The sequence below is a fragment of the Suricata suricatta genome, chromosome 6 (genome assembly GCF_006229205.1).
Source record: "Suricata suricatta isolate VVHF042 chromosome 6, meerkat_22Aug2017_6uvM2_HiC, whole genome shotgun sequence".
Lineage (NCBI taxonomy): Eukaryota > Metazoa > Chordata > Mammalia > Carnivora > Herpestidae > Suricata > Suricata suricatta.
The window spans coordinates 19,150,426-19,176,609 of record NC_043705.1 but is presented as its reverse complement, the minus strand read 5'-3'; the positions used below and the strand labels follow the sequence as shown (position 1 = coordinate 19,176,609).

Genomic DNA, 26,184 nt, shown 5'->3' with positions numbered 1-26,184 from the left:
GTATTGTATTGATGCTGGGTTTTAAAGTAATACTCTCTGTACACCTCGCCTTCTACTAATACCTAATTTCTTTTAGATTCCTAGTATGACTCTGTGTGTGTGTGTGTGTGTGTGTGTGTGTGTGTGTGTGTGTTGTGTTCTGTCTCAACCCACTGTTCCCCTGGCAAGTTCTGGTCCATTGTCCCAGCCCAGGATCACAGCACCTGGCAGGATTCATCAGACCCCCCTCTGTCCCTCTCCAGAGCTTCATGTAGTAGTCTAATAATAATGACAGGGACCGGTGAGTGGACACACAACGGGCAAGGCACTTTATATTCCCTGTTGGCTGATGGCACAATGACTCTGGAAGGAAGTCACTCTCTCTTTTTCAGAGATGGGCAAACTGATGTGCAGGGAAGTCAAGTCCTACACAAAACTGAGCCCTGGTAACCTGTGGCAAAAACCAGCATTCAAAACCGTGTGCCTGATTCCTTAGCTCCTGGGTTGTTTTGGTTTTTGGTTTTTGCTTCCCCACTCTGCCTGTCAAAGCACTTTGTTGCTTTTTCTATTAGTGTCGGTATTGTAATAAATGTCTCTTGGCTTGAACAGAAATACTGAAAGCAACAGTATACCCTGGAGACATTTGAAGCTGCCGTGGCCCTTGCCCAATCATTGCAGTGAGTAGTGTTTGCTGTGTACTTTAGATACATCATTTCATTCTCAAATATGAAATGGGCACCATTTTATCTGCACTTGAGAAGTCATAACTGGTAGAAGGGAGAGCCAGGATCCGAACCAATGGTGTCCGACTCCAAATCCACGTGCTGAATCACTGCAGCAGAGCTTTCCCCCACTTTGTATTTTAGAAAGACAATTGTAACACTTTTTAGTGGGGAGGCTAGTGATTTCTGGCTTCTGTGCTAGTCAAGTTGACTATTGCCACTGGATGTGTGTGACGGCACCTGCCCTCCTCCTGTTGTGCTCATATGACAACTTTGCCGGTGGGATTATACTTCAGTAGTCCCCAGGCTCTGTGGCTAACATCCACAATGGTAAGATTTTATGGTGACTAGTTAGCATTAAGATGGCATTATGTTATAATCACTAACTGAATACATGGAAGGTTTATTGGATTGGAGAAAATAAAGAGGGTATTATATGGGGCCTCTGTGTGTGTGTGTGTGTGTGTGTGTGTGTGTGTGTGTGTGTGTGTGTGAGAGAGAGAGAGAGAGAGAGAGAGAGAGAGAGAGAGTGTGTATGTGTGTGCACGCATATATGCTGGAAGATATGCATCAGCCAAGAAGTCAGGGCCCAAAAACACTACTGGAGGTCCAAGTATCTGAGTAACAATATTACTTCCTGACAGAGAACAACAAAGATTCTCAGTAGGAATTGAATTGCTTTTATTAGTTTATAGTGTTGGACTCCCTGTTTCACCTGTCTTTCAAAAGAGAGTCTTTGCACTTTTTCAGAATGTGTGAAAGTCCTCTGTTTACAGTCCTGGAAGATATTTTTCTGCCAGTTCCTTGGTTCAGCAGCTCTCAGGGACTTCCAGTGAAGCCTGGGGGAGGGGGCAAGCAGCAGGGCGGGGGAAGCTCCCATCCGGCTGCCCCTCTTTGGCATGCATTTGCTAAGCCATCCCCCTCGCGTTTAGAGCAGGATCCCTACCCTGGCCACTTAGGAAGCTCTGATTCCATCTCCCTGTTCTCCCTCTTCTCACTGCTTTATTATTCTGCGCTCAATTTCAAACTAAATAGAAATGCAGATGGGCACATGAGCATCTAGCTTTCCCAAAATACACATTTTTCATGAGTGCTTCCCTCTTGAAGTGTGTGGACAGAGCCAGCATATTATCTCCCCATTATCACTCTGTTTTAATGTCTCACTGACAGGTGCCTGTCAGTAAAACAAGGCAGTAATGGGCAGAAAATGTCTCTGCTCTTAGAGAGCCAAAAAAGAAAGACCCTGGATTCCTGTCAGTCTCAGAGACACTCATCAGCCATTTGTTAAAGACTTATATAAATGCCTCTTTGGGGAATACCCATGAACGGCCTAAATGTTTTCGCCCTTATTAGTGAGAAGAAGGAAAGGGAGCTGTTAACCAGATATGGGCAGATTGCACCCACAGTGCGTATTTTTCTCCCCGTGGAAGCTCGCCCAGCACGTTAATGTGTTAACACCGCAGCCCCGGAGCAGGGTGTGGCCAAGCCGACGGCACCTGCAGGCTACATTGGGTGAAAATAGCTTCCTCTTGAGTCACGGACAAGGTCCACCTGACACAGGCCCAGTGGCTTCAGCTAGTCAGTCTGAAGCCGTGTGGTTCTGCCAATCTGCTTCCTTCAGATGTATCAAGTAAATAATATGACCGCGGAAGTCTACAGGGGCAAGTGACACCAAGTGGCCTGTGTCGCAGTAAGCCAAAGAGGAGATCTTTTAGATTTGTTGTCATTTTCCTAAGAGATTAGTCAATGCAGAAGGCCTCTGTCTACAAAGGATGTTCGGCTTAAGGAAAGACTATATCAACCATCAAGACAAAGTCAGACACCGGGGTGCCTGGGTGGCTCAGTCAGTTAAACACTCGACTCTTGATCTCAGCTCTGGTCATGATCTCATGGTTCATGAGATCAAGCCCCACGTTGGGCTCTGCACTGACAGCATGGAGCCTGCTTGGGATTCTGTCTCCCTCTCTCTCTGCCCCTCCTCGATGCACACTCTCTCTTGGTTTCTCTCTGTCTCTCTCAAAACAAATATATAAACACTGTTGGGCATTTGTGGGGAGAAGCACTGGATGTTATATGGAAACCAATTTGACAATAAACTATTATTAAAAAAATAAACTTTAAAAAAAAGAATTATTAGCCACAAAACAGAACTAAAAGGAATGATTTTCCCTAAACTACAAGATACTTATAGGAATAAGGAAGACAAAATTTTTAAATGACCCACTTTTCTTTAAAGTATATACATTTTTGTCAACTCCCCCCCAAAAATTAAAATTAATTTAAAAATTACGTTTTATTTGGATCATTTAAATAAACCAACCATAACAGACTTTTTCGAGAGAGTGGAGAAATCTGAATCCAGGTTGGGTATTAGATGATACTGGTGGATTATTAAGTTTGTTAGATGTGACAGTGGCTTCCAGTTATAAGAAAATGTCCATTTTTATAGAAGGTCCATAATTTACTCTGAAGGATGTAGGGGGCAAAATGATAATTTCTGGGATTTACTTAAAAAAATCTTATGGTGGAGGGGTGCCTGGGTGGTTCAGCATCCTACTCTTGATTTCAGCTCAGATCATGATCTCACAGTTCATGGGATCAAAGCCTGATATCAGCACGGAGCCTGCTTGGGATTCTCTCTCTCCCTCTTTCTCTGCCCCACCCCCAGTCACGCACATGCATGTGCACATGTTCTTTCAAAATAAATAAATAAACATTAAAAACACTCTTAATATGAAAGAAAAAAGGAGGGGAGGAGAAACAAGCATGGCAGATTTTTGGTTCATTGTTAAGTTGGCATGATGGAGCTTATATATGTCAGGTTCCGTAATATTCTCTTGGCTTGAAATTTTTCATGCTAGAAATATTAAGGAAAAGAATAACAGATCTCTCAGAGGTGTGTGGACCCACGGGGCTGTGACTAGAGAAAGGTCATTATCTGATGATCAAAAAGTGTTCTTTTTTTTTCTTATGTTTTGAAAATACCCTTTTTTAAAAGAAAAACTTGTTTTGTTAGCTTCTGGGGGTTAGTCACTGGAAACCAATTCCATTGCCTTACATCAAGCAGCTGGAGGGGAATTTGGGTAACAAATAGTCTCTGGTGGGAAAGTGAATGCTGATCTTAGCCAGAATAACTTGCTTCCTTCAGCATCCGCAGTGGTTGGTCTCCCGGGGCTTATCTGGCTACATGTGTTTTTCACATTTATTAGTGAAATTGGAGATTCAAGAATAAAACACAGTCCTCAGGAACATTTTGTTAATTTGTGACACACTAGAGATTTTTTAGCCCATAAAGCAAATGAATGAGCTCCGTGGGGGCATAACTGTTATTTTCACCCTGGAAGGCAGTAAAGACCCACTGTATTTATTAAGCACTTAGAGAATGGAAAATGAATAGTGCTATGAAAATAGAAAAATATATCCACACTATTGCTATTAATAGTATAATTTTTTGGGGGGTTGTTCTGAAGGAAAACCCATCAGATGAAAATTTAGTAGTAAAGGTAGACCTCTGTATCATATTTGACTGTTTTATCTTAGATAAGAATTTAATTCGGTGTCAATATAAAGTTGCTTTGTTTCTGTCACACAGGCTGGATCAGCTTAAGGAAACTCACCTCTCCTTTTTGGCAGGGCTGGGGATACAAACAAGTGAACAGACCAGATATTTAATTCAAGACCTTCTTTCTAAGTGGCTACAGGGCCTAAGGGGATGTTCTGGTGGAAACCACCCTCCGTGTAAGCTGATGTGCTGGGATATTTCTAACAGCCTTTAAAAATTCTCAGCTGCTGGGCACCCAGGTGGCTCATTCAGTTAAGCATCCACCTCTTCATCTCAGCGCAGGTCATGATCTCATAGTTTGTGAGTTCGAGCCCCACGTGGGGCTCCGTGCTGACAGCACAGAGCCAGCTGGGGATTCTGTCTCTCCTCCTCTCTGCCTCTCTCTCTCTCAAAATAAATTTAAAAAATAAACTTTAAAAAGGAAAAATAACATACTCACCTGCACGGGAGGCCTGGGGACCGAGCAGGCTGGTCCTCACACTGAAAAAGTCCAGACAAAGCCAATACTCCTACAGATGGGGGCTGCGTGAGATGCAGGGATTGATACAAGACGCGAGGTAAGCTGGGCCAGGCAGCGAAAGGAGCAAGGGCAAGAATGGGGCACATGCTCCCATGAGGACAAAGTAACTCCTCAGAGACTCCTTTGAAGGAGTTCGTTGAATGCTTGGCATCGAGGTAGGTAGGAAGAAAGTGGTCTCATTCCCTGCCAGTGTCGTGAGGAACAAGAATCCAGGATACACTGTGAAGAGACTAAGTGACAAAGTGACCTCAGGTAACTCAGCCCTTGGCTACGTGTTGCCTTTTGGTGTGCTTGTTTGTATCTTGATTTAAAAGACGAGACCCATTTATTTTCAAGAAGCACCAAGAAAGCAGCTGTGGCTTGTCTCTGCATGTATGAGTATGCGTGTGAGTGTGTGTAGTGGAGAGGCAGGGAACAGAGTCGAAGGGCTGAGAAGAGTCATTCCAGAGGGATGTTTTTGGGTTTTTTAGCTATGTTTACACAAGACCGTCAAAGCAGATGTCCGCGGTTGTGCTTCCGTGAGATGTTTGCTTGGGCGGTTGGGAGCATAGCAAGGAAGGCTGTCTACCCAGGGGATGGGCCAGGCCAGGGGTCTGGAAGGAAACTCGCAGACCCTCCCTGGCCCCCGGGTGCTGTAAGCTGACCCTGCTGCACTAGTCTTAAGCACTGTCCTTACCAAGTGCCTTCCACATGCCAAGCATACACCTATCCCAGGTCCTCAGTGTCAGGGAGGAAAATGAGGCTTAGGGCCAAGTAAGTCTCTTCCATTGATAAGCACTGGGTGGCAGTTAAAAGCCAGGGCTCTGTCCCCTTCCCCCCACCATCCCAGAGTGCTCCTGACCCCAAAGCCAAAGATGTACAAAAGCAATGCAAAGACCCCCAGAGACTGTGACACATCTCTAGACCACATGTGAAAGAACCATGGAATCGGGGGGGCTTTTAGTATTATGAAGCACATGATAGGGAGTCTCTCCGTAATGCCAAAGGCAGGGAGGAAAAGCAGAATCCAAAGAGTTTTCATCTTTACTCTGCACTTGCCTTAATATTCCTCATCAAGCTGAGTAACGTCAGTTAACCTTGCCCCAAAGCCACGGGTAATGCGGCCACGTCCCTTGGGACCTCAAGAGCCTGAAGGCGCTGCAGGGAGGCCTGGTCCCCCAGACCCTGATGGAATGTAGATATTGGACGTGACCCTGGGAGAGGGAAAGACTGCAGCCTCCCCGTGGTCTCGGTGAAATGCAGATGGGGAAAGCCCCAAGCAACCCGGGCTGAAAATATGCGAACAGCCTGCTTTATTCTTGAAGGTGGGGGGCTGAGGTTAGCCATGCCCGTACACGTAGCACCGGGCTCTTTGCGCAGAAGAGGGTGAGTGAGGTACAACTTCAGAGAGCCCCAGATCAGCTTCCTTTAGGTAGAAAATGGGTCCGAGTGAAGTGACAGGCTGGGGACTTCCGGTTCTTAGAGCGTGTTCTGCCCTCATTTGTAGCTGAAACATTCCCTGGTCAGCGTCCTATAACCTCCACGCTTTTCCTTATGCTAGACAGGTAGCTGTTCGGTACTGCGCACGCTGAGTATCATGTGAAGGACACGCTTTTCTTTTTCGTCTCCCAGGGATGTCCCGTGGACGTCTTATTCTCTTTTGCCCGCTCCCTTCTCTGTTTTTTAAACCTGTTTAAACTTTTCTGATGTGTCCTGACTGCTCCCCAGTCCCCAGAATTCATCAGGGAGCCCTGCCCCACCCCCACCCCCGCCTTGGGAAGCAGGGGTCTGTGTCCCAAAGCCAGTGGGTATTTATAAGTGTAATTCAGCTGTCGCTGTGTCTTTGAACACACAGGGTAGTTGTGAGATTTTTAATTGCCATTTTCATCTATATAATTAAAATGAAATGAAAAAATGGATAGCCTCCAAAATCCGAATTAATTTTATGAGTACGTCTTGAGGGGAAAAAATATGTATAAACACGATAATTGTTACTTGATTTGCCTTCAGCAGAACGAGAGGATTTTACCTGCCTGAAGAGAAAATTAGTAATTTTAAATGAAAAAAAAAACAGATTAGTCTGATACTTCTGGTGCTTCTTGCGGCTGAGAATCAAAAATAATAACATGGATGGAGAATCAAAAATAATAACAGGGAAATGATAAATCGCTCTGGGTATAACTTTCAAATAGGGCAGTGTGTGACTGGGAACTCTCTGGATCCAACTTGCCTTATTGCTGGTCTGGATTTTTTTGTTTCCCCTTGGTTCATCACTTGTGTTTACACTTGCCCCAAGTAGATGTCTTTACCCCCAAATCAAAACCTCCTTAATGCTCGGAAACAAGCATTTCGCCTGCTTACTCTGCTGTGCATGTGTGACAATGCGCACACAAGCGGAGCATAATGAGGAAACAAAAAGGCAAGGGTTTTTTTTTGTTTAATCCATTGGGCCAGCCAGTGTGGCAATGTGCACTCATGAAGCGCCTGACGGACATGTTTATAAAGACTTGAACGGTCACTTTATTTGGAATGACAAACCCTCCGCTCCACATAATGAGGTCAGTGAAGCATCCAGAAAAGAAACGGATAATTTGGTAGCGTGGGTCTGTAAGCACAGCCCTGCGGAGGCTATTTCAGTTTAATGAAGCAGCTACTTTGCTGCTATACACTTTTAGTGAATAGCCTCCTTGGCGTGTTTTTGAAAACTTAAATGTTGCTAGAAATCATGTCCCAGCAATCTCCTTGGAGAGCCTTTGTGCCCTGTCCTCAGAAGAAATACTTTGCTTTTACATGTTAATGGTTTTGAAATTAGTCATTTGGTCCATTTTCATTGGAAAGGAAGGTCAGTGTGTGTGATTTCCTGCCTGCCTTCATTTTCTCTGAACATTCTAGAGACTCCCAAGTCAGTTCATCAGGCATGCAGGGCACTGTCTGGTTATAATATGCCTCAAAAGCCGGGGAAATGTTCTATCAAAGAGCATTCCTATTCTCAGAAACTGTTCTTAGAATTCAGAGTCTAAAAGTCTCCCCTCAGAGGGGAAAGTTCCTGGACAGACTATTAGTGCTTTTTTGCTTTTTTTCTTTTTTTTTTTTTTTTTCATTTCAGTCACCAGCCGACTTGTACTGCCAGCTCATTGGTCTCATTAGAGGGGACCTTGCCCCCTGAGTATGCAGTCCCTCTAGGAAGGCAAAGGAACATTTTAGAGGTACTTCCTGAGGCAGATTTTGCTCATGTAAAACTGACCAGGGCGAATGATGTGCAGCTCTCTCTGGGAGCGGAAAGCCATCAGGCCATTCCCCAGTTGTGCCTTTCCATCCCCCCTGCCCCCCACATATTTAGAGTAGTTTGCCCGAGTCAGCAAAGGCATGATTGCTAGTGGAAAGATGCCTTGACATCACGGCTCTGCAACCCCGACGAGGGTCTGGGGAACAGTCCTCAAGAAATGCAAAGCCTGCCTTAAAATGGCTAGACTTGACACCATCAGCAACTTCAAAGGAGTACCTAGTAATCTCTCAGAAAGTATTTCTCTGAGCGGACAAAAGAATGAGTATATTGTTTCTTGGATTTTTTGGCTGACCGACTCTGGTTGTGCTCTAGAAGAGCATGCTTCTAGAACATACTGAGATCTGAGGAGCCTACTGCTTAAAAATCTCAGGACTTATTAGGACTGAATTTAGAGGGCCATTCATGCCACAGACTGCCTCTCCAGGCTTGGGCTTGCTCAGTCCACTGCCCAGGCAGCCTTCCTGGCCAGGTTAGTGCCCCTAACACACAGACTCCTACGCTCTTATTTTCACCTTTAAACTCCACGGTAATTCACACACCTGAACATAGTTGCCCACATAACAGATTGCTCCCCCAAACAGCGTGTTGTCCTGAATCCAAAAGATTCGAGTTGACTTGCCACTGAATATACAGTTCTGATAGAAGCACTTGGGGGAGTGGCTTGCATTTTATTTTCTAGTATGTTTATCACGTGCTACATACGCTAAGATGATAGTAACTAAGCCCAGGTATCTCAGACATAATAGCAGGTTTTCATCATATACCTTCACTAAACATTCTCATGGACAAGGGAAAACCTGTGTTCGGGGGTCTGAAGCAGACAGGGCCGAGGAGCACAAGGGGATGTACAGGGAAGAGGGTCCCTCTATGCTCCCTCACCAAGAGAGAGGGTGAGAGAGGGCGGTACCACGTCAGGGCTCAAGCAGGATCCGAAAGTACCACGTGGTGGAAACTGACGGGCGGGGGGAAGGTAATTGAGAGAAACGAGATGCAACTTAGCGTAGAAAAAGAGCAGGAGTTAAGGTTAACGTGGTAAGAATCCCCTGTTAACGTGCCTCATCCCAGTTTACAAAGCATGTTCACATGTGTTATTTTAGGCCTCACAAACACCCCCATCAAGTGGCTCAGGAAGTAGTAGTACCTTTATTTCAAATATGCAAGAAATCTCAGCAAAGCCGGAGAGGCTGAGTGATTTCCCCGGGTGAGTGACGAGCCAAGGCGCAGGGGTGGGTGTCCTGCCTCAGAGAACAGAGCTTTTTCCCATGACTCTGGGATCCTCAGGGAGGTTCTGGGGGGTGGCTGGGGCCAGGGGACTGAGGAGGTGAACAGAGGGCCCCTTCCATCCCCTCCCCCGCGCCCTCTGGCCGCATCCTCCTGGTGCCAGCCGTGTTCCCATGGAAATCACTTACCAAAGGCACACTGTTCAGAAACACGGCAGCAATTAGCCGAGGCCTGGTTGGGTCCTGGCTTTGGTAAAACCTCCACTGTCCTTTAACGGGGTCACAGTTTAACAGACAGGCCATTTTATCCTAACAATGGTCTCATCAGGCTTTCATTCATTTAGCCACTCCCTCCTCTTTTGCCGGCTCCCTCTCCTGCACCTAGTGCCATCCTTTTCACCGTGGCAGATGGATTTGGCCGATGCCAAATCATGTTCTATTCACAACCTGAGAAAGAAAGAATACAAGGTGTCAAGCTCGGCCAACAAAGGACCTGTCCTACCAGCGCAATCTGATGTTCAAGTTTACACAGACACGCCACCCCCCACGGGCACTGTGGTTTTGTTCTGAACAATCCCAGATAGCAGAATTTTTGGGCGAACAAGAAAGACACGTTCCCACAAGAGCAGCAGTATTGGTAAGAAAGCGGTCAAATCGGCACTTGAAATTTTGCAGAAAGATCAGTGGAAGCCCAGTGAGGCTGCAAACCGACAGCTCAGTTCTTTCTAGCATCCACAGAAACAGGCTGCTGTTTTCCCAGGTGGCCCTGAAGGAGACAGGGAAACGCAGTGGGCCATTTGTCACTGCCCCCGGTGCAACATATGTATACCAATTGGTGCGTGCAGCCTACAGAGGCCCACTCCTGCCCCAGGTCTGGTCTAGGTCTCTGCACTTCCTTTTGACTGAGACTGGGGAGAAGGTGCTCACTTCTCTCTCCTCCACTTGGGGAAATGACTAGATCCACTCTGGTGGGGTCAGAACCAATTTACCCCTTCCCCCCATGACCTCAGGTACCCATGATCTGCATAAGCCCTTCTATCCAATTTTCAATTCAAGATATGATCTTTAGGGGTGCCTTGGTGGCTCAGTGGGTTAAGCACCTGACTCTTGATTTTGGCTCCAGTCATGATCTCGTGGTGGTAGTGGGATCAAGTCCCACTTCAGACTCCATGCTGAGTGAGCCTGCTTAAGATTCTCTCTCTCTCTCCCTCCCTCTCGCTCTGCCCCTCCCCTACTTCTGCTGTCTCTCTCGAAATAAATAGACACTTAAAAACAAACAAACGAATAAAAGACACGGTCTCTTAGAAGTGTGGGAGCTCATCATGGGCATGCCAGGCTTGGTACCTCAAGATTATTCTGATGCGTGGAGGTTAGTGAAGATGGTGGAGTATTCTTCAGTGAGTGCTAGACCGGAGCATCCTATCAGTCGTGTCCCACGTTGGGTTCAGGGCTTGCTTGCAGGAGAAGGTAACATAGAGGAGCCTTCCATCCCTTTATGCTCATCCCAGGGCCCAGCACCCACTGTGAATGAAATGAGCTGATCAGACAGCTGATGATCCCGTTTGCCTTTGAGAAGAGAAATGAAATGAAGTATATCATCCAGAAGTGAAATTACAGATATAAAATAAGTTTAAAGGGAACTCTACTTCTCGAATTGTTTTAAGGGCATTTTATTGCAGATTAGGTCATATATTTAGAATTGCTTTCTTTGATGAGAACTTAATCTGGGTTATAAATGAAAGAACTTGGGGACATTGTGTGCCTGTGCGGTGTCCCATCACTAGAGTTAGCCTAATAACTGACAGCCGGGGTCTCGTCTTCTCCCAGTGTGCATGTCTCCTCTGCCTCCTTGCTGTGCCATCAGACGTAGGGAGGGAATGTTTGGTCCTATGAGTTGAACTTCTGCAAAACCCAAAAATAGACTCTCAGAGTGCATCCAGACATAATGATTCCATGCGGCAAGAAGGTCACTGTGTCTGCTTTTCCTGCCAACACACCCCTGGCTCTTAATCTATGGCTGCCTTGTGAAGCAAGAGGGCTGTGCCAGGAAGTTGCACTTGGTGACTAGGAGGCATTATGAGAATTTAAAATCATGTCAGTGGGGTTTTATAAGAGCAGGGACAGGGGAGGGGGATGAGCCAGAGTTTTAGAAGTCAGTTTTTGAACATCTTTTTGTTCTGTGGCCTGAGATCTACCATAACTCAATTATTTAAAAAAAAAAATTCTGACCTCTGTTACAAATCAACTCCTCCCTGTCAACCCTGCCGAAAAATAAAAAGACATCCACCCAGAAAGTTTACTGTGGTTATCCAAGTGGTGGGATCATCTGTGAATTGTGTTGTTTTCTTTGTACGTTTCTGTACTTCCTGTAACATACATTTCTGGCTTTTACAATAGTAAAAAAGGAAAAAAAAAAAAAGGCAACGAATCCTATTTAAAAAGCAAAACTAGAGGCACCTGGGTGGTTCAGTCAGTTTAATGTCAGACTCTTGGTTTCGGCTCAGGTCATAGTCTCATGGTTCATGGGTTCAGGCCCTGCTTCGGGCTCTGCACTGACAGCATGGAGCCTGCTCGGGATTCTGTCTCCCTCTCTCTCTGCCCCTTCTCTATTCATGCTTGAACTCCTTCTCTCTCTCAAAATAAATGAAGAAACTTTAAAAATAATAATAATAATAAAAAGTGAAACTGCACTAGCTGATTATCCAGGTGTGCCCTTGACTGTCCAATGCTTGGTGGTTGGAAAGCCCACCAGAGAGGTGACAACAACACGCAGGGCAGACTGCCTGTGCCCCCACATCAGGCCTCAGACCACGCCCACCATCCCGGCCCCACTGCCGGCTTCCAGAGGTCTCCCAGGAGAGGCCGGATCACAAACACTGAGAGGAATTGTGAGGGCCAAGGACAGGAACAGGAACGTGCTGGAGTGAGGCCAGCCAGACACCTCAGCACAGGGAGATGATTCCCTTCCTGTCCAGTTGTCCCCTATGGCCCAGGCTCCTTGACGTGTGTCTGTCGGGAGGGACAGTGTCAGTTCAAGTTCATCTGCGAACAGCACATTCTCATCCTAACAACGTCCAGCAGATGCACTTTGTTCTGGAAGTTGGGAAGATCCTCCTATTTCCCAGACCCGTAGGAGTCAAGTACCATATAATAAACCGGGAGAAACAGCCAGAAGAAAGCAACTCGTTGAGGAATTCCCAAAAATCCTCCTGGGGCTGTGGAATGGATTTATTTCAATTTGGGGCCTTTACCATCCAGTCTGGTTATTGATGTGGACTCTGTCCGTCAGTAACCTGTGATGTGATCTTGTCTCTGTCTATAGAGTACAGGCTGTGATGGGCTCCGGAGCTTGAGATGAGCAGGCCAGGCAGAAGTAGCCATATTCCTAAAGGTGAGGCGCAACTCCTGCAAGTTTCTATAACAACGTCTGTTTCTCATGCGTCACGTGCAGACCTATTACTGGATGCGGTGGGGTTGCTCACGCCAGTGGGTCTGAGTGCTTTGAATTGGAGGTCCGGTTCAAGCCCCCACCACACCGACTGGGGACAGAATTCCTCGCAGGCTCTGTGACAGCCTGTGTGCCAGGGAGGCCAGGCCCTTACTAAGAATGGATTCTTTTTAACAGGCCATAGAGAGCTCATTCATCATCATTTCTTGCATTTCTCTATGACAATGCAGTGTCCCTGCGTTTTAAGTATTCCACTAACAAAAGCTCTATTCTAATGTCTTGATTATGATGTCCATTAAGAAAAAATATAACAAGCTCATCCAACTAATCATTTCCCATCAATAACTGTTTAAGACAAGGCTAAAATAGGTTAAGTTTTTAAAGGAAGTTGATTGTCAAGATACATTAAGTAGATAATTGTATTATGGGACACAGATATGGCAATAGTCAGAAACGTGACACATTGACTGAATGATTCTTTTTGGCAAATATTATCCTAGAAGGTGCTACTTGGCCAGTCTTCTTTTTTTTTTTCTTTCCCTTTCTCTCTTTTTTTAATCTTAGCGTCTCAGAATGAAGCTGAATGGAGAGTAAATCGCTTACAAGGAAAAAAAAGTTGCGAGCAGTTTTAATAAAGATTCTAGTAACTTTGAGAGAGTGTCAACAAAGAGGTATTGCTTCTGTGGCACGGAGCAGCAGAACTGCTATCTCCTCTTCAGGTCTGGCCTTCGGAGCCCTCGCGCCCTCCCCTCTCCAAGAGCCGGGATCCTAAATGTTTATGTACTCCGCTACTTATGGATGCCCACTATCTTATTCATAACCGCACCCACTGTTTCTCCTGCGCTCTGTGTGTGTGTGTGTGGTGTGTGTGCGCACGCACATTACATGGTAACAAGATAATGCACCGCGTCTGGGCTCCCCCTGTTATGTCTATTAAATAATGACACTATGATGGTGGCCCGGAGTTCTCCATTGTCTGTTAACCACCCTGCCCAAGTAAACTGTTTCCTGATCTCTCCTAGATGGAAATCCTGCATGAATGTGGAAGCCATTAGCAGAGTAATTGCTGTCTGTTACCATGACAACCAGCCGCTGCAGTCACCTGCCCGAAGTGCTGCCAGACTGCACCAGCTCGGCTGCGCCTGTGGTGAAGACCGTGGAGGATTGTGGCAGCCTCGTGAATGGGCAGCCGCAGTATGTCATGCAAGTTTCGGCCAAGGACGGGCAGCTGCTGTCGACTGTAGTACGGACCCTTGCCACCCAGAGGTAGTACCGCTATTAAATAAATGAATCTGTAATTGAGCCGGAGGACTCTGTCAGATGGAAGATGCTAAAGGGAATGTAATCAGTGCTCAGGTCTTTGTGTCAGGTGAGAGGAGGTGCTGGGGGAAGAAAAACAACTATATAAGTTCTCTGATCAGCGTTTCTATAGCAATGGGGTGTAAAGCTAAAATCCACACTGCTGAGTTTCCCACTTAAAACACTTGCCGAGAGCCAGGCAGGGCAGGATCCCACAAGGCACAGGATGGCTTTCTTTACCTGTGTTATTTGGACAATGCTATGGGAATTACACTCTGTCACCAGGTGCTAACAAAGGTAGCCCTTTGTTAGAACAGAGGGAAGGAGGCACCTGATTTCAGGCGCCAACGCCAAAGTGATTAGACTTGTGGACAAAACTTTTGAAGTGACCTTCCGAGTGCTTGTGCTAATCAGCACTGCCTGGTGGGAGCACTATCTGGGGCTGCTTCCTGAGTCATTTCTCTGGCACACCCCCACTCAGGCGTGGGGGGGTCTTTTCTTGCCCCCTCCTTTGCACTCCATGGGCCCCCACCCCTGACCCTTCACAACATACTGCTCCTACAGCTTGTCTCCCTTGAGTGATGAACCAGAGCAAGGCCACAGCCTCTGAGCAGCCCCAAGATGGTTTATCCAGGGCAGCACTTGGTCCCTGGAGCTCTCTCCTTGTCCGGTGGCAGACTGAAAGCCACGCCCAGCCAATACATGCTCCTTGCCTTCTCCAGCTTTCTTTCAGGATAGTCATGTGCAACTAAGATCTAGTCATGTAAAATGCCTGCTATCACTGGACTGCCCTCGGATGCCAGGACCGCTACTCCTGACCCTGGGACGCTGGGCCAGTAACTCACACATTGACTGTGTATCTTGGTCTGAGCAATGCAACCAAGCCCTACAGTAAAGATACAGGCCCACACGCACCTGCCGCAGGACCATGGGTAGCACCACAGCGTTTTTGCGTTACCCCAGCCTGGACATGAGAGCTGCCAGACACAGACTCACACACTCATGCATCTTGTAAACATTCCCCCTGTGCCACCCTCTGCCAATCTGTGCAGCTATCACAAAGGGATAAAGCAGAAACAGTCAATATGTATTTTCCCACCTCTCGGAAAGCTTCTAACAATTGGTTTAGGACTCAGAATGTGACGAGGCGATGAGCACCGTTGCTCACCTGTGAACTGAGACAGATGACTGGGTGAACCCATCACCCATAAGCCTTCAGACACCTTGTTTAATCAGAAGAACAGGCTTGACTTAGACCCATGAGCCAGTTGTGTGTGTGTGTGTATGTGTGTGTGTCTGTGCATGGATCAGGCGTTTTCACAGGTTCTCCTATAATGTACTCATGTAAACCAGATGGTTTTAGATTTTCACGTGCATGTGGCTCAGCGGGAATGAAGGAGGCCAGGAATAGTCAGAGACAAAAGTCAACTCAACTCCTTAAACTTCCTTCTCGTAGCCCTGAGCCTGAGTGGATCCCACTTCTGGGCAAGTGGGAAGACCTTTTCCTCTTTTAAGCCTTCACTTGTTCCCAGGATCATCCCAAAAAGGCCTTTGGGAAACAGCAGTGGCTTCCATGACTGTTTCCATTTAGACCAAAGATGGTGTCAAAGAGAGGGAATCGTCTAGGTCGAGTGAGGGCCGGTATAGAGACTGGTCCTTAGCATGGCACATACAGTGATGACATAGCTTAAATCCTAATGCCCAGTAAAGAACAATATGAGAAGCAATAGAAGAAGATGTCAGTCAGAAAGGAATGGACCTCTCACAAAGACAGTGTACAGTGGGAGGTGAGGCCATGTTAGTTTGAACTCTCCATCGGCCACTAACTTCCCTGATGAGGCCCATGTCACTGGACTTTTCCCAAACTGAGTTTTTCTGTGAGCAGAAATAGTAACCATTGACTACGCGTGTCTATGTGCTGATCCCTATTCTAAGCTTCTGATGTGAACTGTCACTTCCCATCCTCACAGTCACACAAGAGGAAGGCACCATTCTTTGTGCCTGTTTCAGAGAGAAGGAAACTGACGTACAGAGAGATGATGTTACTTACGCCAAATGAGCCAATATGGATAGGCACCAGAGCTGGGATTTAGGAGCCACTTCACCATGTGCCTTCATGAAACACACAGGGCTGGTTTTTCCAAATTCATGGCAGACCTCTAGACTCAGGCCACCTCTGTAGGACACACTCATTACTTGCATTGAGCTTAGTGTCCGTAGCATCCTAGGAAAGCTCAAAGGATCACCTGCCCCTCGGCTCGGGCTGTGGCTCACACTGCAGTTCTGTGTCGTAGCTTGACGCTGACTGCCAGTTAGCTTCCCACCCTTCTTCCACCCTTACGAAAGGAGAAATGAAAAGAACCCGAAATTTTTGAACATGACCGGGCTTAGTTCAAAAGACAACAGTTTGCCTAGAAACAACAGTGGATATCTTTTCAAAACAATTTCTGCTTTTAATGGTGAGGAATAGTTTTTATTTTTTGATCGGGAGTCTGCCTGAACAACATCCACGTCCAAGACGAAAATAACACACAATTGCTTTCACCCACTTTGGCCCGGGCCATCCCCTACTCCTTCATACCGGCAAAGGGAGATGCCCAAGGGCCCCCTCTCCCCGGCCCCTGTACGCAGAGCGTACATGTAGGGTTTGAAAGCAGGTGTCTGTTGGAGCAGCTGCCCCTGGGGTGGGGCCGAGGGACGCCGAGGGACGCCAAGCCAGAGACCGATCGTCATGGTGATGGTCTCCTGCCTGGCGATCAGCAGCCCCCCCTCCTTCTCTTGCAGCCCCTTCAATGACCGGCCCATGTGCAGAATCTGCCACGAGGGCAGCAGCCAAGAGGACTTGCTCTCTCCCTGCGAATGCACAGGGACCTTGGGGACAATTCATCGGAGCTGCCTGGAGCACTGGCTGTCGTCCTCAAACACCAGCTACTGTGAACTCTGCCACTTCAAGTTTGCAGTGGAGCGCAAACCCAGGCCGTTAGTGGAGGTCAGTAATTGGGGCACGTCCTGAAAACTTAGCTCTAATGAGCAAATGATGTCTGCTTTTATGCCCAGATCACAAACCCCGCGCGGCTCAATGAAGCACAGCAGTAGCAATGTGTGAGGGTGTGTGTGCATGTGCGTATGTGTGTGTGGCTCAGACGGAAACGGCTCACGACCTCACTCTGGAGCCAACAGTAGAAAAGTGATCTCCCTGAAGTGGAGACAGGAGGGAGAGGGGAAATCAGGGTGAGGAGAAAGGGGAAGTTTACAGAGTAGCTGTCCATTTTCCCGTCCCCGAGAAGTGAAACAATACGTTCGATTTGCCCCACTTGAAGCAGCAGCTACATGGGCACTTGGGTTGCGTATCCTGAGAGGTCTCTGTGAAAAAATACAGGTGCATAGGATAATGGATACAGACCCAGACTTCCTGGGTTTGAGTATTTCCATGACCTTAGGTAACTTTACCTCTTGAAATTACTATGAGGATTACATGAATTAAGATTTCTAAAGCACTTAGAAGAATACCGAGTACATATCCAAGTATTTGAATAAAAAAAATTTCTCTTAGGAAATCATACACAAGCTTTTCTCAGTTAATAACCTACTATTGGAATCTCTTTTCTTAAAAGGTAGGCATTTCAACCCAGCCATTAAAATGGCAGGACACTCTTTCATATTTTAGGAGCCACACATTTCTACTCTAGACCAAGGATCTGGACTATACATTAGCTAGGGGAAGTAGAAAGTATCACTAGACTATTTGGCCCTCTCTCCAACCCTCAACATCTTCTAGTTGGATGTTAGCATTGATAAATATTCTAATATACGATGAGCCAGCGCTAATTGAGAGAGACCAAGACCAAGATCATGTGCCTATAATCCAGACCTGCTGATAACCCACTCTATTTCAGCAGCTGACCCAGCAAAACTTTGGCATTAAGCTAGAGCTAGAAATCAAGATGCCCTTCTCAGAGACTATTTAAAACACGATGTTAGTGCCTCAGCACTTAAGGCTCTGGAGAACTCTGTATGTACATGCTCTTGGGTTTGACCTTGAAAATTTAATCAGGACCTGTAACTGGGGCCTGTTTTAGCAATGACTTACTTGCCAAATGGCATAAAATTTATTGGACTTGCCTCAATTCACCCTATGCTTTAAGACTCTGGATCAAGTGACCTCTTAATTTAGCAGTCTTGCTGCTTGACATCCACTTTCAGAAATTCATATTTGTAGAGTGCCTGTCAGGGATCTGGCCCCATGCCACATTCGCTGGGATTTACATTTCAGAACTTCTCTGCAGACGGTGCACGGGAAGGTACATAATTAAATAATAAACAAAGGAGGTGGAAGATTTCTCAAGCCCCAAGGCAAAACTTAAAAAAGAAGCCTACTTCTCCTTTCCAGAAACTTTCTGGAACCTCCCCAAGCTGATATTGCAGCTTCTCCAGGGAAACTAACTTACCAGAGTTAACACACACACACACACACACACACACACACAACTCTGACTTAAAAAGCTTGTGCATCCATTGGTCTTAACTGGTCTCTCCCCAGTAAAGAATACTCTTATTTTCACTTCGTAAAAATCCCAGTGTGCACATGTGTGTGTGCACACATGTGTGCATTTCACATGCACATATCTTGGTTTTTCTCCACTAACAGCCTGCGTCGAATCACCCAATGAACCCCTTCCATCTCAGAGACAGAAACATGTACCCACGCACAAAGGTTCTTCAAAGTCGCCTGAGCCTGGCCACAGACTCTGGGATCTTAGGCAGCTGTCATTAAATGAGGAAACGGGACAAATGACCTTGAGAAAGTGTGAGGTGCTCTGTAAGATTTAGGGCCATGCCTACAAAAACTTCACCCAAACGGTCACCAGTGGTGAAATTTTCATTGCACAAATGGAATGTGACGTTTTTCAGAGTTAATGATGATTGAACAAGTTGAAAGTGAAAGGCAAACCTCCTCAAGCCCGGGGAGGCTGGCCGTTTGATCATCCCACGGCGAAATGAACTTGCTGTCTGACCACAAGCAATAAAAAGAAGTTGTCTTTGGTTTCTCAGCTGGAGGACAAATGAGAACCAGGTGCGGGCATAGTTTTAAACAAATAACATTACTAACTGACGTCTCCTCTCTTAGCGAAGGGCAGGCTTATCCACACTGAGCTTTGCTTAATATTTTTATCTCGAGATAACCATGGATCTTTTTTTGGAAAACCAGCAAAGCCTGCCTATTTGGATTAAGCATTCAGAGTCCTGGTTCTTTATTTCTCGTTTGCACTCTTCCAGTTGCTTTAATCATTATTTTACAGACCAGGTGGATCTGCCTTCTCATTAAGGCAAGACAATTCTATAACCTTGAATTTCAAAATCAATGTAATAATAACAGCTTCTTGTTTGCTAGAGGAAGTGGTTGCAGAAGTCACTTATACATGTTATTGGTCGGCCCCCAGGTGTTAGCATTGGTCAGAATCACTGTCACACCTCAGCCTCTCACACTCTTCCATAAACTCCCGCAGTCCTTCCTCGGGGCAAACCTCGTCCTCCATATGACCACTGTTCAGAAGACACGACCACATCCATTCCTTTCCTGAACTCTCCGCAGCCAGCCGCGAGTTGTTCATTTGTAACGGATTGAAACCCAGGGTTTCTGTCTACCAGTTCCTACCCATCATGGCCAAATCAATGGACTGGTTCTCATTAGCACCTCCAAAGTGGATACCACCTCCCCACTTAGCCACTGACCATCCGTGTGGCAGAGCTCAGTTTCTCAGAGCTGCAGGAGAGTGAACTGGGGGCTCTCCGTTATATCCTTGATCTCTATAAATACATTCAAAAGCTACATCCCACACTTAAAAATGAGAACATTCCATGGTACCTGATTTATATCTCAATAAGGTGATTCTCTGTGTGCCCGTCCACTAACCTACCTACCTCCATGGCCAAACTGAAGCATTTTGTCTCCTCTGGTAAAATCATTGCCATTTTTATGTCCTAATTTTTTTTCTGCTAAATAAGTTAGTTTTGACCCAAGAGCACTACATTGTGATCATCTGGTTTATTTGGATGTGGGTGAATTTCCTTCAGTCCAGCTTCTGTAAATCTCTTCAGGTATGTGTCAATCAGCCGAAGCTTGAAAGGGAAGCATTCAGATCGTATGTAGCAAAAAGGAAGAGCAGAGATGACACATTTCACACTTCCACAGCTAGTACTTCTGTCTTGTAAAGGCTATGTATTTTTCATTGATGATGGAAATTTTACCCCGTGGCAATTTGTCAGATGAATTATCCCCAAGAATAATGACCTGGTAGAACACAGTAAATAGACATCCACTAACCATAAAAAGATTCGCTGAATGACCAGCCTGGGTGGTTTTATGGGCTCCTTCCTGCTCATTTTTAGTTTCCTCATTTCTCTCTGTAAATTGAACTCTGATACCATTCTTTTATAACAAAGGGAAAAATACAGGAACCCAATAAAAATACCATGATGCTTTCCCAAAAATGTGTGCCTTGACTCCTGCCTACTGCTGTGATTGCGTATCTGACTGAGTGGTTTGCCAAAGAAACCCATCTTATTCCGTGCAAACAGCATGCTTGCAACATGAGTTTCCACTGATGGGAGTATCTGGCACTGGGCTTCCCTAAGATATGTATCAGTTAACACCCACGCTTGCCCAGGAGACTTATGAAGTAATAGACCTGCTCAGCAACGCTCTGATTAAAATGAAAGAGCCAGGAAATGGTGCAAATCCAGTGGGGGGAAAGGCTTCCTGGGATCTGATCTTCCTCTGATCAGGGGGACATGGTGATTTTTCTCAGAGGGAGTGATTAGGTTTCCATATTCCTAGTTCCTTTACACAGAGCCGGCTGATTGATAAGAATTGTCTGAACAATTTAAAAGCTGTTCCCTGTGACTCAGAGGGTTAGCTACAATGAGACCGATAATGTTTTCACACATATCAGTTACTCAGAACAATGGTATGTAAAACTAGGGAGAGGAGGATTAAGGGGTCTTTTTTTTTTTCTCCCAAACTTTTTATTTAACATATATATATATTTTTTAAGTCACTGGAGGAAAATACATCTAAAGTGTGCCCTGGATTCAGTGTAATCTCCAGCTACACAGCAGGAAGCAGAGTTGAACTGCTGTGGAGAAACCACTTTGTACCTTGGCATTTTCTATTTACTAGATTTAAGACTTCCCTCAAACCCTCTTAATATGTATGCATCAGACTTAGGTGGTGACATTGCTTGGTGATTTTTAATACATCCACGTAAGTAAAAACATGAGCTTTTAGTTTTAGAGTGTTCATATTCAGTGGCAAACCGTGGCACCATCGGGGTAATTAGGGAATGACACCATAGGGGATAGAAACCATTCGAGGCGCTTCCCAGGCGCGTGTACGACCTAATCCATCCCTTGAAGGAAGGAAGGCCGTCTCCCCTCTCCAGGCCAACTCACAAGCGCAGCCTGATAAGGGATGTGGCTGGACTATGATCACTATATGTAGCAGGCAGTCAAGAAGCTCTGCTCATTAAAGAAATGCATGAACAGAGAACCTCCCCTCCCCCCACTTGCAAACTCTTTATCATACTTTTGGCCTGTGGTTGTAAAGCAAAGAAAGTGACACCATGTCTTTATGGCTCAAGTCGAACACAGCCGGACAAAGTCTTACACAAGACGCACTAGGGACACAGCTTTGAGCCACAGAGCCCGCGACAAGGCTCTGACCAAGCTCCCGCTCAGCTTTCAGTCCTGAATCGGGATGCCCTGTGTGCACGGTGACCAGGCGGCCAGCGAGGGGAGAACATGCACTCCAGGACTCAGCAGGACAGCGCTGTTAGCAAAGTGTGGTTGGGAGTGGAGTGGGTGGGCAGATTCAGAAAGAGTCAGGCCCAGCGCGAGCCTGTGTCAGGCTTCTAGGAATCCAAGCACTGCACAAACACTGCACCATAGTCTGGGGGAGAAAAGCCCATACTGACCATCGGATAGATGAAGATACAGATTTACCGTGGTTGCATTAGGTCAGAATCCCTCGGCGAGGAAGGAGATGGTCTCCTGTGCTGCCCTCAGACTTCTCTCTCCTGCTCCATGCTCTGTGCTGGGGGGACAGAATGGACAACAAGGTCAAGGTCATATGCTGACATCTATAAAGGGGGGGGGGTTCAGTTGAAACCACAGAAGTTCCACTTCTTTTTGTTTGTTTGTTTTTTAAGTTTGTTTATTTTGAGGGGCGCCTGGGTAGCTCAGTCAGGTAAGCATCTGACTTCAGCTCAGGTCATGATCTCACAGTTGGTGAGATGGAGCCCCGCGTCGGGCTCTGTGCTGACAGCTCAGAGCCTGGAGCCTGCTTCGGATTCTGTGTCTCCCTCTCTCTCTGCCCCTCCCCCGCTCACACTCTGTCTCTCACTGTCTCTCAAAAATAAATAGATGTTAAAAAAAATTAGAATGGAGACTGCTTTAAAAAAAAAAAAGTTTATTCATTTTGAGAGAGACAGAATCTCTCTCAAAGAGCAGGGGAGGGGCAGAAAGAAAGGGAGAGAAAGAATCCCAAGCAGACCCTGTACTGTCAAGTGCCAGCCTGATGGGGAACTTGAACTTACTGACTGTGACATCATGACCTGAGCCAAAACCAAGAGTCAGACACTTAACGGACTGAGCCACACAGGCACCCCAAGAAGTTCCTGCTTCCTACGCTCACTCCCAGGCTGACTGCCACCATCTGAGCTCAGGACAGATGAGCATGGGTGCCCCCTGCTCTGCCCCTAAGCTTACTGGGCCCCTCCTAACCCCGAGGCGACTCTCAACTGCTCCAGGCAAGGCTAAGGCCTCGCAGAGCAGAGGATGGACTTGTACGTAGCATGAAAGAGTCTGACACCAGAAAGGGGAGTGTGTTGAGGACCTGTGTATATGTTGTGGATGACAGAGTGGAGGCGCTCCCACTGAGGGAAATCCATGCCAGCGACCTGGCCAAGCGGGGTTGAACGTCCCGACTCTGTATCCCATGCTGGGATGGCCACCCACGACCTGCAGGGAGACCTTGGAAAAGTCATTGCTCGTCTTTATGCCTTAGCTTCCTCACTAGTCAAGAAAAGCAGAGCTCACAAACTGGCTTGCTCAGGTGTGCTCTGTGAATCAACACTTTTTTAAAACACGTTTTTGTGGGTTTGTTTATTTATTTACTTAGAGAGAGAGAGAGAGACAGAAACAGCATGAACAGGGGAGGGGCAGAGAGAGAGGGAGAAGAGAGTGAATCCCAAGCAGACTCTGCCCCGTGAGCACAGAGCCCAGTGTGGGGCGTGAACCCACGAAACCACGAGATCATGACCCGAGCCAAAACAGAGTCGATTGCTTAACCAACTGAGCTACCCAGGCACCCTATGCCTTTTTTTTTTTAAGGAATTTGAATTATCCGTAGGTCAGATAAGCACTTGCATTTAATCCAGGCCTTACCTCTTGCTCGTACCCTCCCCCCCGCCCCTCCCTTCACCCTCTTGCATTATCTGCTGGCCATTCACATTTCAGATTGCAAAACTGGGTGATTTCTCTCTCCCACCTTTAAGAGTTCTTGGGGTGCCTCAGTTGGTTAGGCGGCCAACTTCAGCTCAGGTCATGATCTCACGGTTCATGGGTCTGAGCCCTATGTCGGGCTCTGTGCTGACAGCTCAGAACCTGGAGCCTGCTTCCAATTCTGTGTGTGTGTCTCTCTCTCTGCCCCTCCCCTGCTCATACGCAGTGTCTCTCTCTCTCAAAAATAAATATACATTAAAAAAAAAAAGAGTTCTTTATATGCATTTTTTCTACCACCATCTTTCTTTCCAGGTAGTATAGACCAAACCCAAGGATCTCCCTGCTATTATGCCCACATTATAAGTGAGCGGAGTGGCTGGTTCACAATCACAAGGCAAATGAACCACAGAGACACGGTGCACCAGCATGGACGGGGTCAGGATCACAACAGTTCAGATACCTTACACCCACGGCCACCGTTAGCATTGACCAGGTGCTTCCTTAACCTCTGGCAAGGTCTCTGGATGGCCACCAGGCTGCACACAGGCTTGTGACCCCATCTTTGGTGCCAGCAGTTGAGAAGACATCCCGGATGACCTCAGTCCTGAAAATCTTCCACTCCACAGTGGTTCTGTCTTAGATTTTCCTCTTGGTGTTGGTGGCTAATTTGGCAGTTGCTTCATTACTTAAAGCTTAGTTACAAAGAAGCTGTTTTAAGGTATCTATTAAATTCACAGCTTGCTTCATTAAAAATCACTTCATTAAAAAAGCAAGCCAACCGAAGTGTTCACATGGCCGTGCCAGATGGAAGTGAGCTAACCGCTTGGTGCCTGTGTTTCCAGCCCATCCACTGCTGGTACAGGATTAATTTGGAGGGGAAATCCAGTTCCACACATAAAGAGAATTACATGACCAGATTCTATTATTTTAAAGTGTACTGATCCTCACCGTCGACTCGGGTTAAAATACAAATTAGAATCAGTGTTCGCAAGAGGGCCTCTGGCAGCCAAGCACTGCTCCCTTGCGCTGGCTCACTGAGGACCCGAGAAGCAGGGACAGAAAGAGGCAAAACACCACGAGTTGCTTCACCCAACTTTTTAATTTTAATTCTATGTTGTAAAAAAAAAAATCCAAAGGAGGAAGAAGAATAACACATCAAACAGGTGCGTCTCCACCACCTAGAATTAACAAACCTTTTGTGAGAGACATACTTTTCGAAGGAACAGCTTCTTTGCGGGGGCAGAGAGAAAATGTCTGCAGTCTTCGCTAATTCCCCCTCAGGTGTTCTCAAACACAGGAGAAAATGGAGCCAGGTTTTCCTTGAACACATCTGGGCCAAGAGGAAGTAAACATAAGAGGAATAAGAGGAAGTAAACAAAATGAGACTGATAAGCCCCGGAGATTCTGGACCCTTTTAGCGAACTCCAAATGTGAGAACAAATAGTCCAGCTAGCGTTGGCCACCGAGAGGTTCACTGCTTTGAAAGGCAGATAATTAGACAGTATTCTGTGGGAGGTCAGGGTGGTGGTGGGCGGAGGCGAAAGTGTCCCTGGGCAGCCGGCAGGAGAGCTTTGTAAAGGGACGTCTCAGAAAGGAGCAGTGCGATGTCACGAAATGGCTAAAGCTGGTGGTAATCATCTCTCCCTGAGGTCTGCCAAAACAACAAGGCGCCTTTAGCCCACGGGGACTGCCCTGTGCGGTAAGAGGTGCCAGCTTGAACTGAAGGGAGACATTGATTGCGGAAACCCTGGCCCAGATTTCAGATGCAGAGTTGCAGACTCTATGCACACAGCCCCCCTGCCGAGGGCTCCTACCAGGCCCTCCTCCTGTCTCTGCAGTTTTAAGTGTCAATAACTCCAAAGAAAGAATACACATTATTAAACAAATAATGGTGTGAAATATCATGAGCAGTACATGATTATAGTTAAAAGCTGCCTGATGGACAATTGTCTTCCAAAGAGCAAAGTAGAGAAGTGTCTTCAGTTAGGAAGTGGGAGATCAGGGGCTGTTCATTCAGAACGATTCCCTGCTATCTGCCTGTTTGCACCAAAAACTGTTTTCTCAGAAGAGACACAGATCTTGACGTGATACCCAAATGCAGGGGCATGAATTAATTTCACTTGGAGTCCACTTGTTTTTATCCCAAAGATGTTCACCTCTTCTTAAATTACTTATCCTTTTTTAAGGCAAAGGAGAACTATTCTATGCCATACCATTTCCTTATCCCTATATAGATAAGATCCACGTAACAGAGGGTAACTCATTTTGTAGAATCTGAGACTCTGAGATGTTAGGTCCCTCTTTAGAGATTTTTTTTCTTAATGTTTATTTATTTTTGAGAAAGAGAGAGAGTGTGCACCGAAAGAAGGAGGAGAGAGTAAGGGAGACACAGAATCTGAAGCAGGCTCCAGGCTCTGAGCTGTCAGCACAGAGTCAGACAAGGGGCTCGAACTCACCAACCATGAGATCATGACCTGAGCTGAAGTTGGATGCTTAACTGACTGAGCCATACAGGCACCCCTCCCTCTTAGAGATCTTAAACACTCTTAACCACAGAGCTATTAAGTGGAGAAGGCAGAAGAATCTAGGTCTCCATAGCCTCACCATACCTGTATTCTTCCATTTCATCTGGAAAGTACTTCCTTTCACTTGCTTGCTGCATGCATGA

The 26,184-nt window shown here is 46.4% G+C and overlaps 1 protein-coding gene across 5 annotated transcripts in view; it reads left to right on the top strand.

Moving 5' to 3' along the window:
- MARCHF3 (membrane associated ring-CH-type finger 3) overlaps positions 1-26,184 on the top strand; it is a 167,290-nt gene that overhangs the window by 92,341 nt on the left and 48,765 nt on the right. For all 5 annotated transcript variants that reach the window (XM_029941823.1, XM_029941822.1, XM_029941818.1 and 2 more), the window contains exons 2-3: positions 13,739-13,982; positions 16,800-17,004. In XM_029941823.1, coding sequence (XP_029797683.1) covers positions 13,795-13,982; positions 16,800-17,004 — 393 coding nt within the window. In that variant the 5' untranslated portion in view covers positions 13,739-13,794. The remainder of the gene's footprint in view (positions 1-13,738; positions 13,983-16,799; positions 17,005-26,184) is intronic.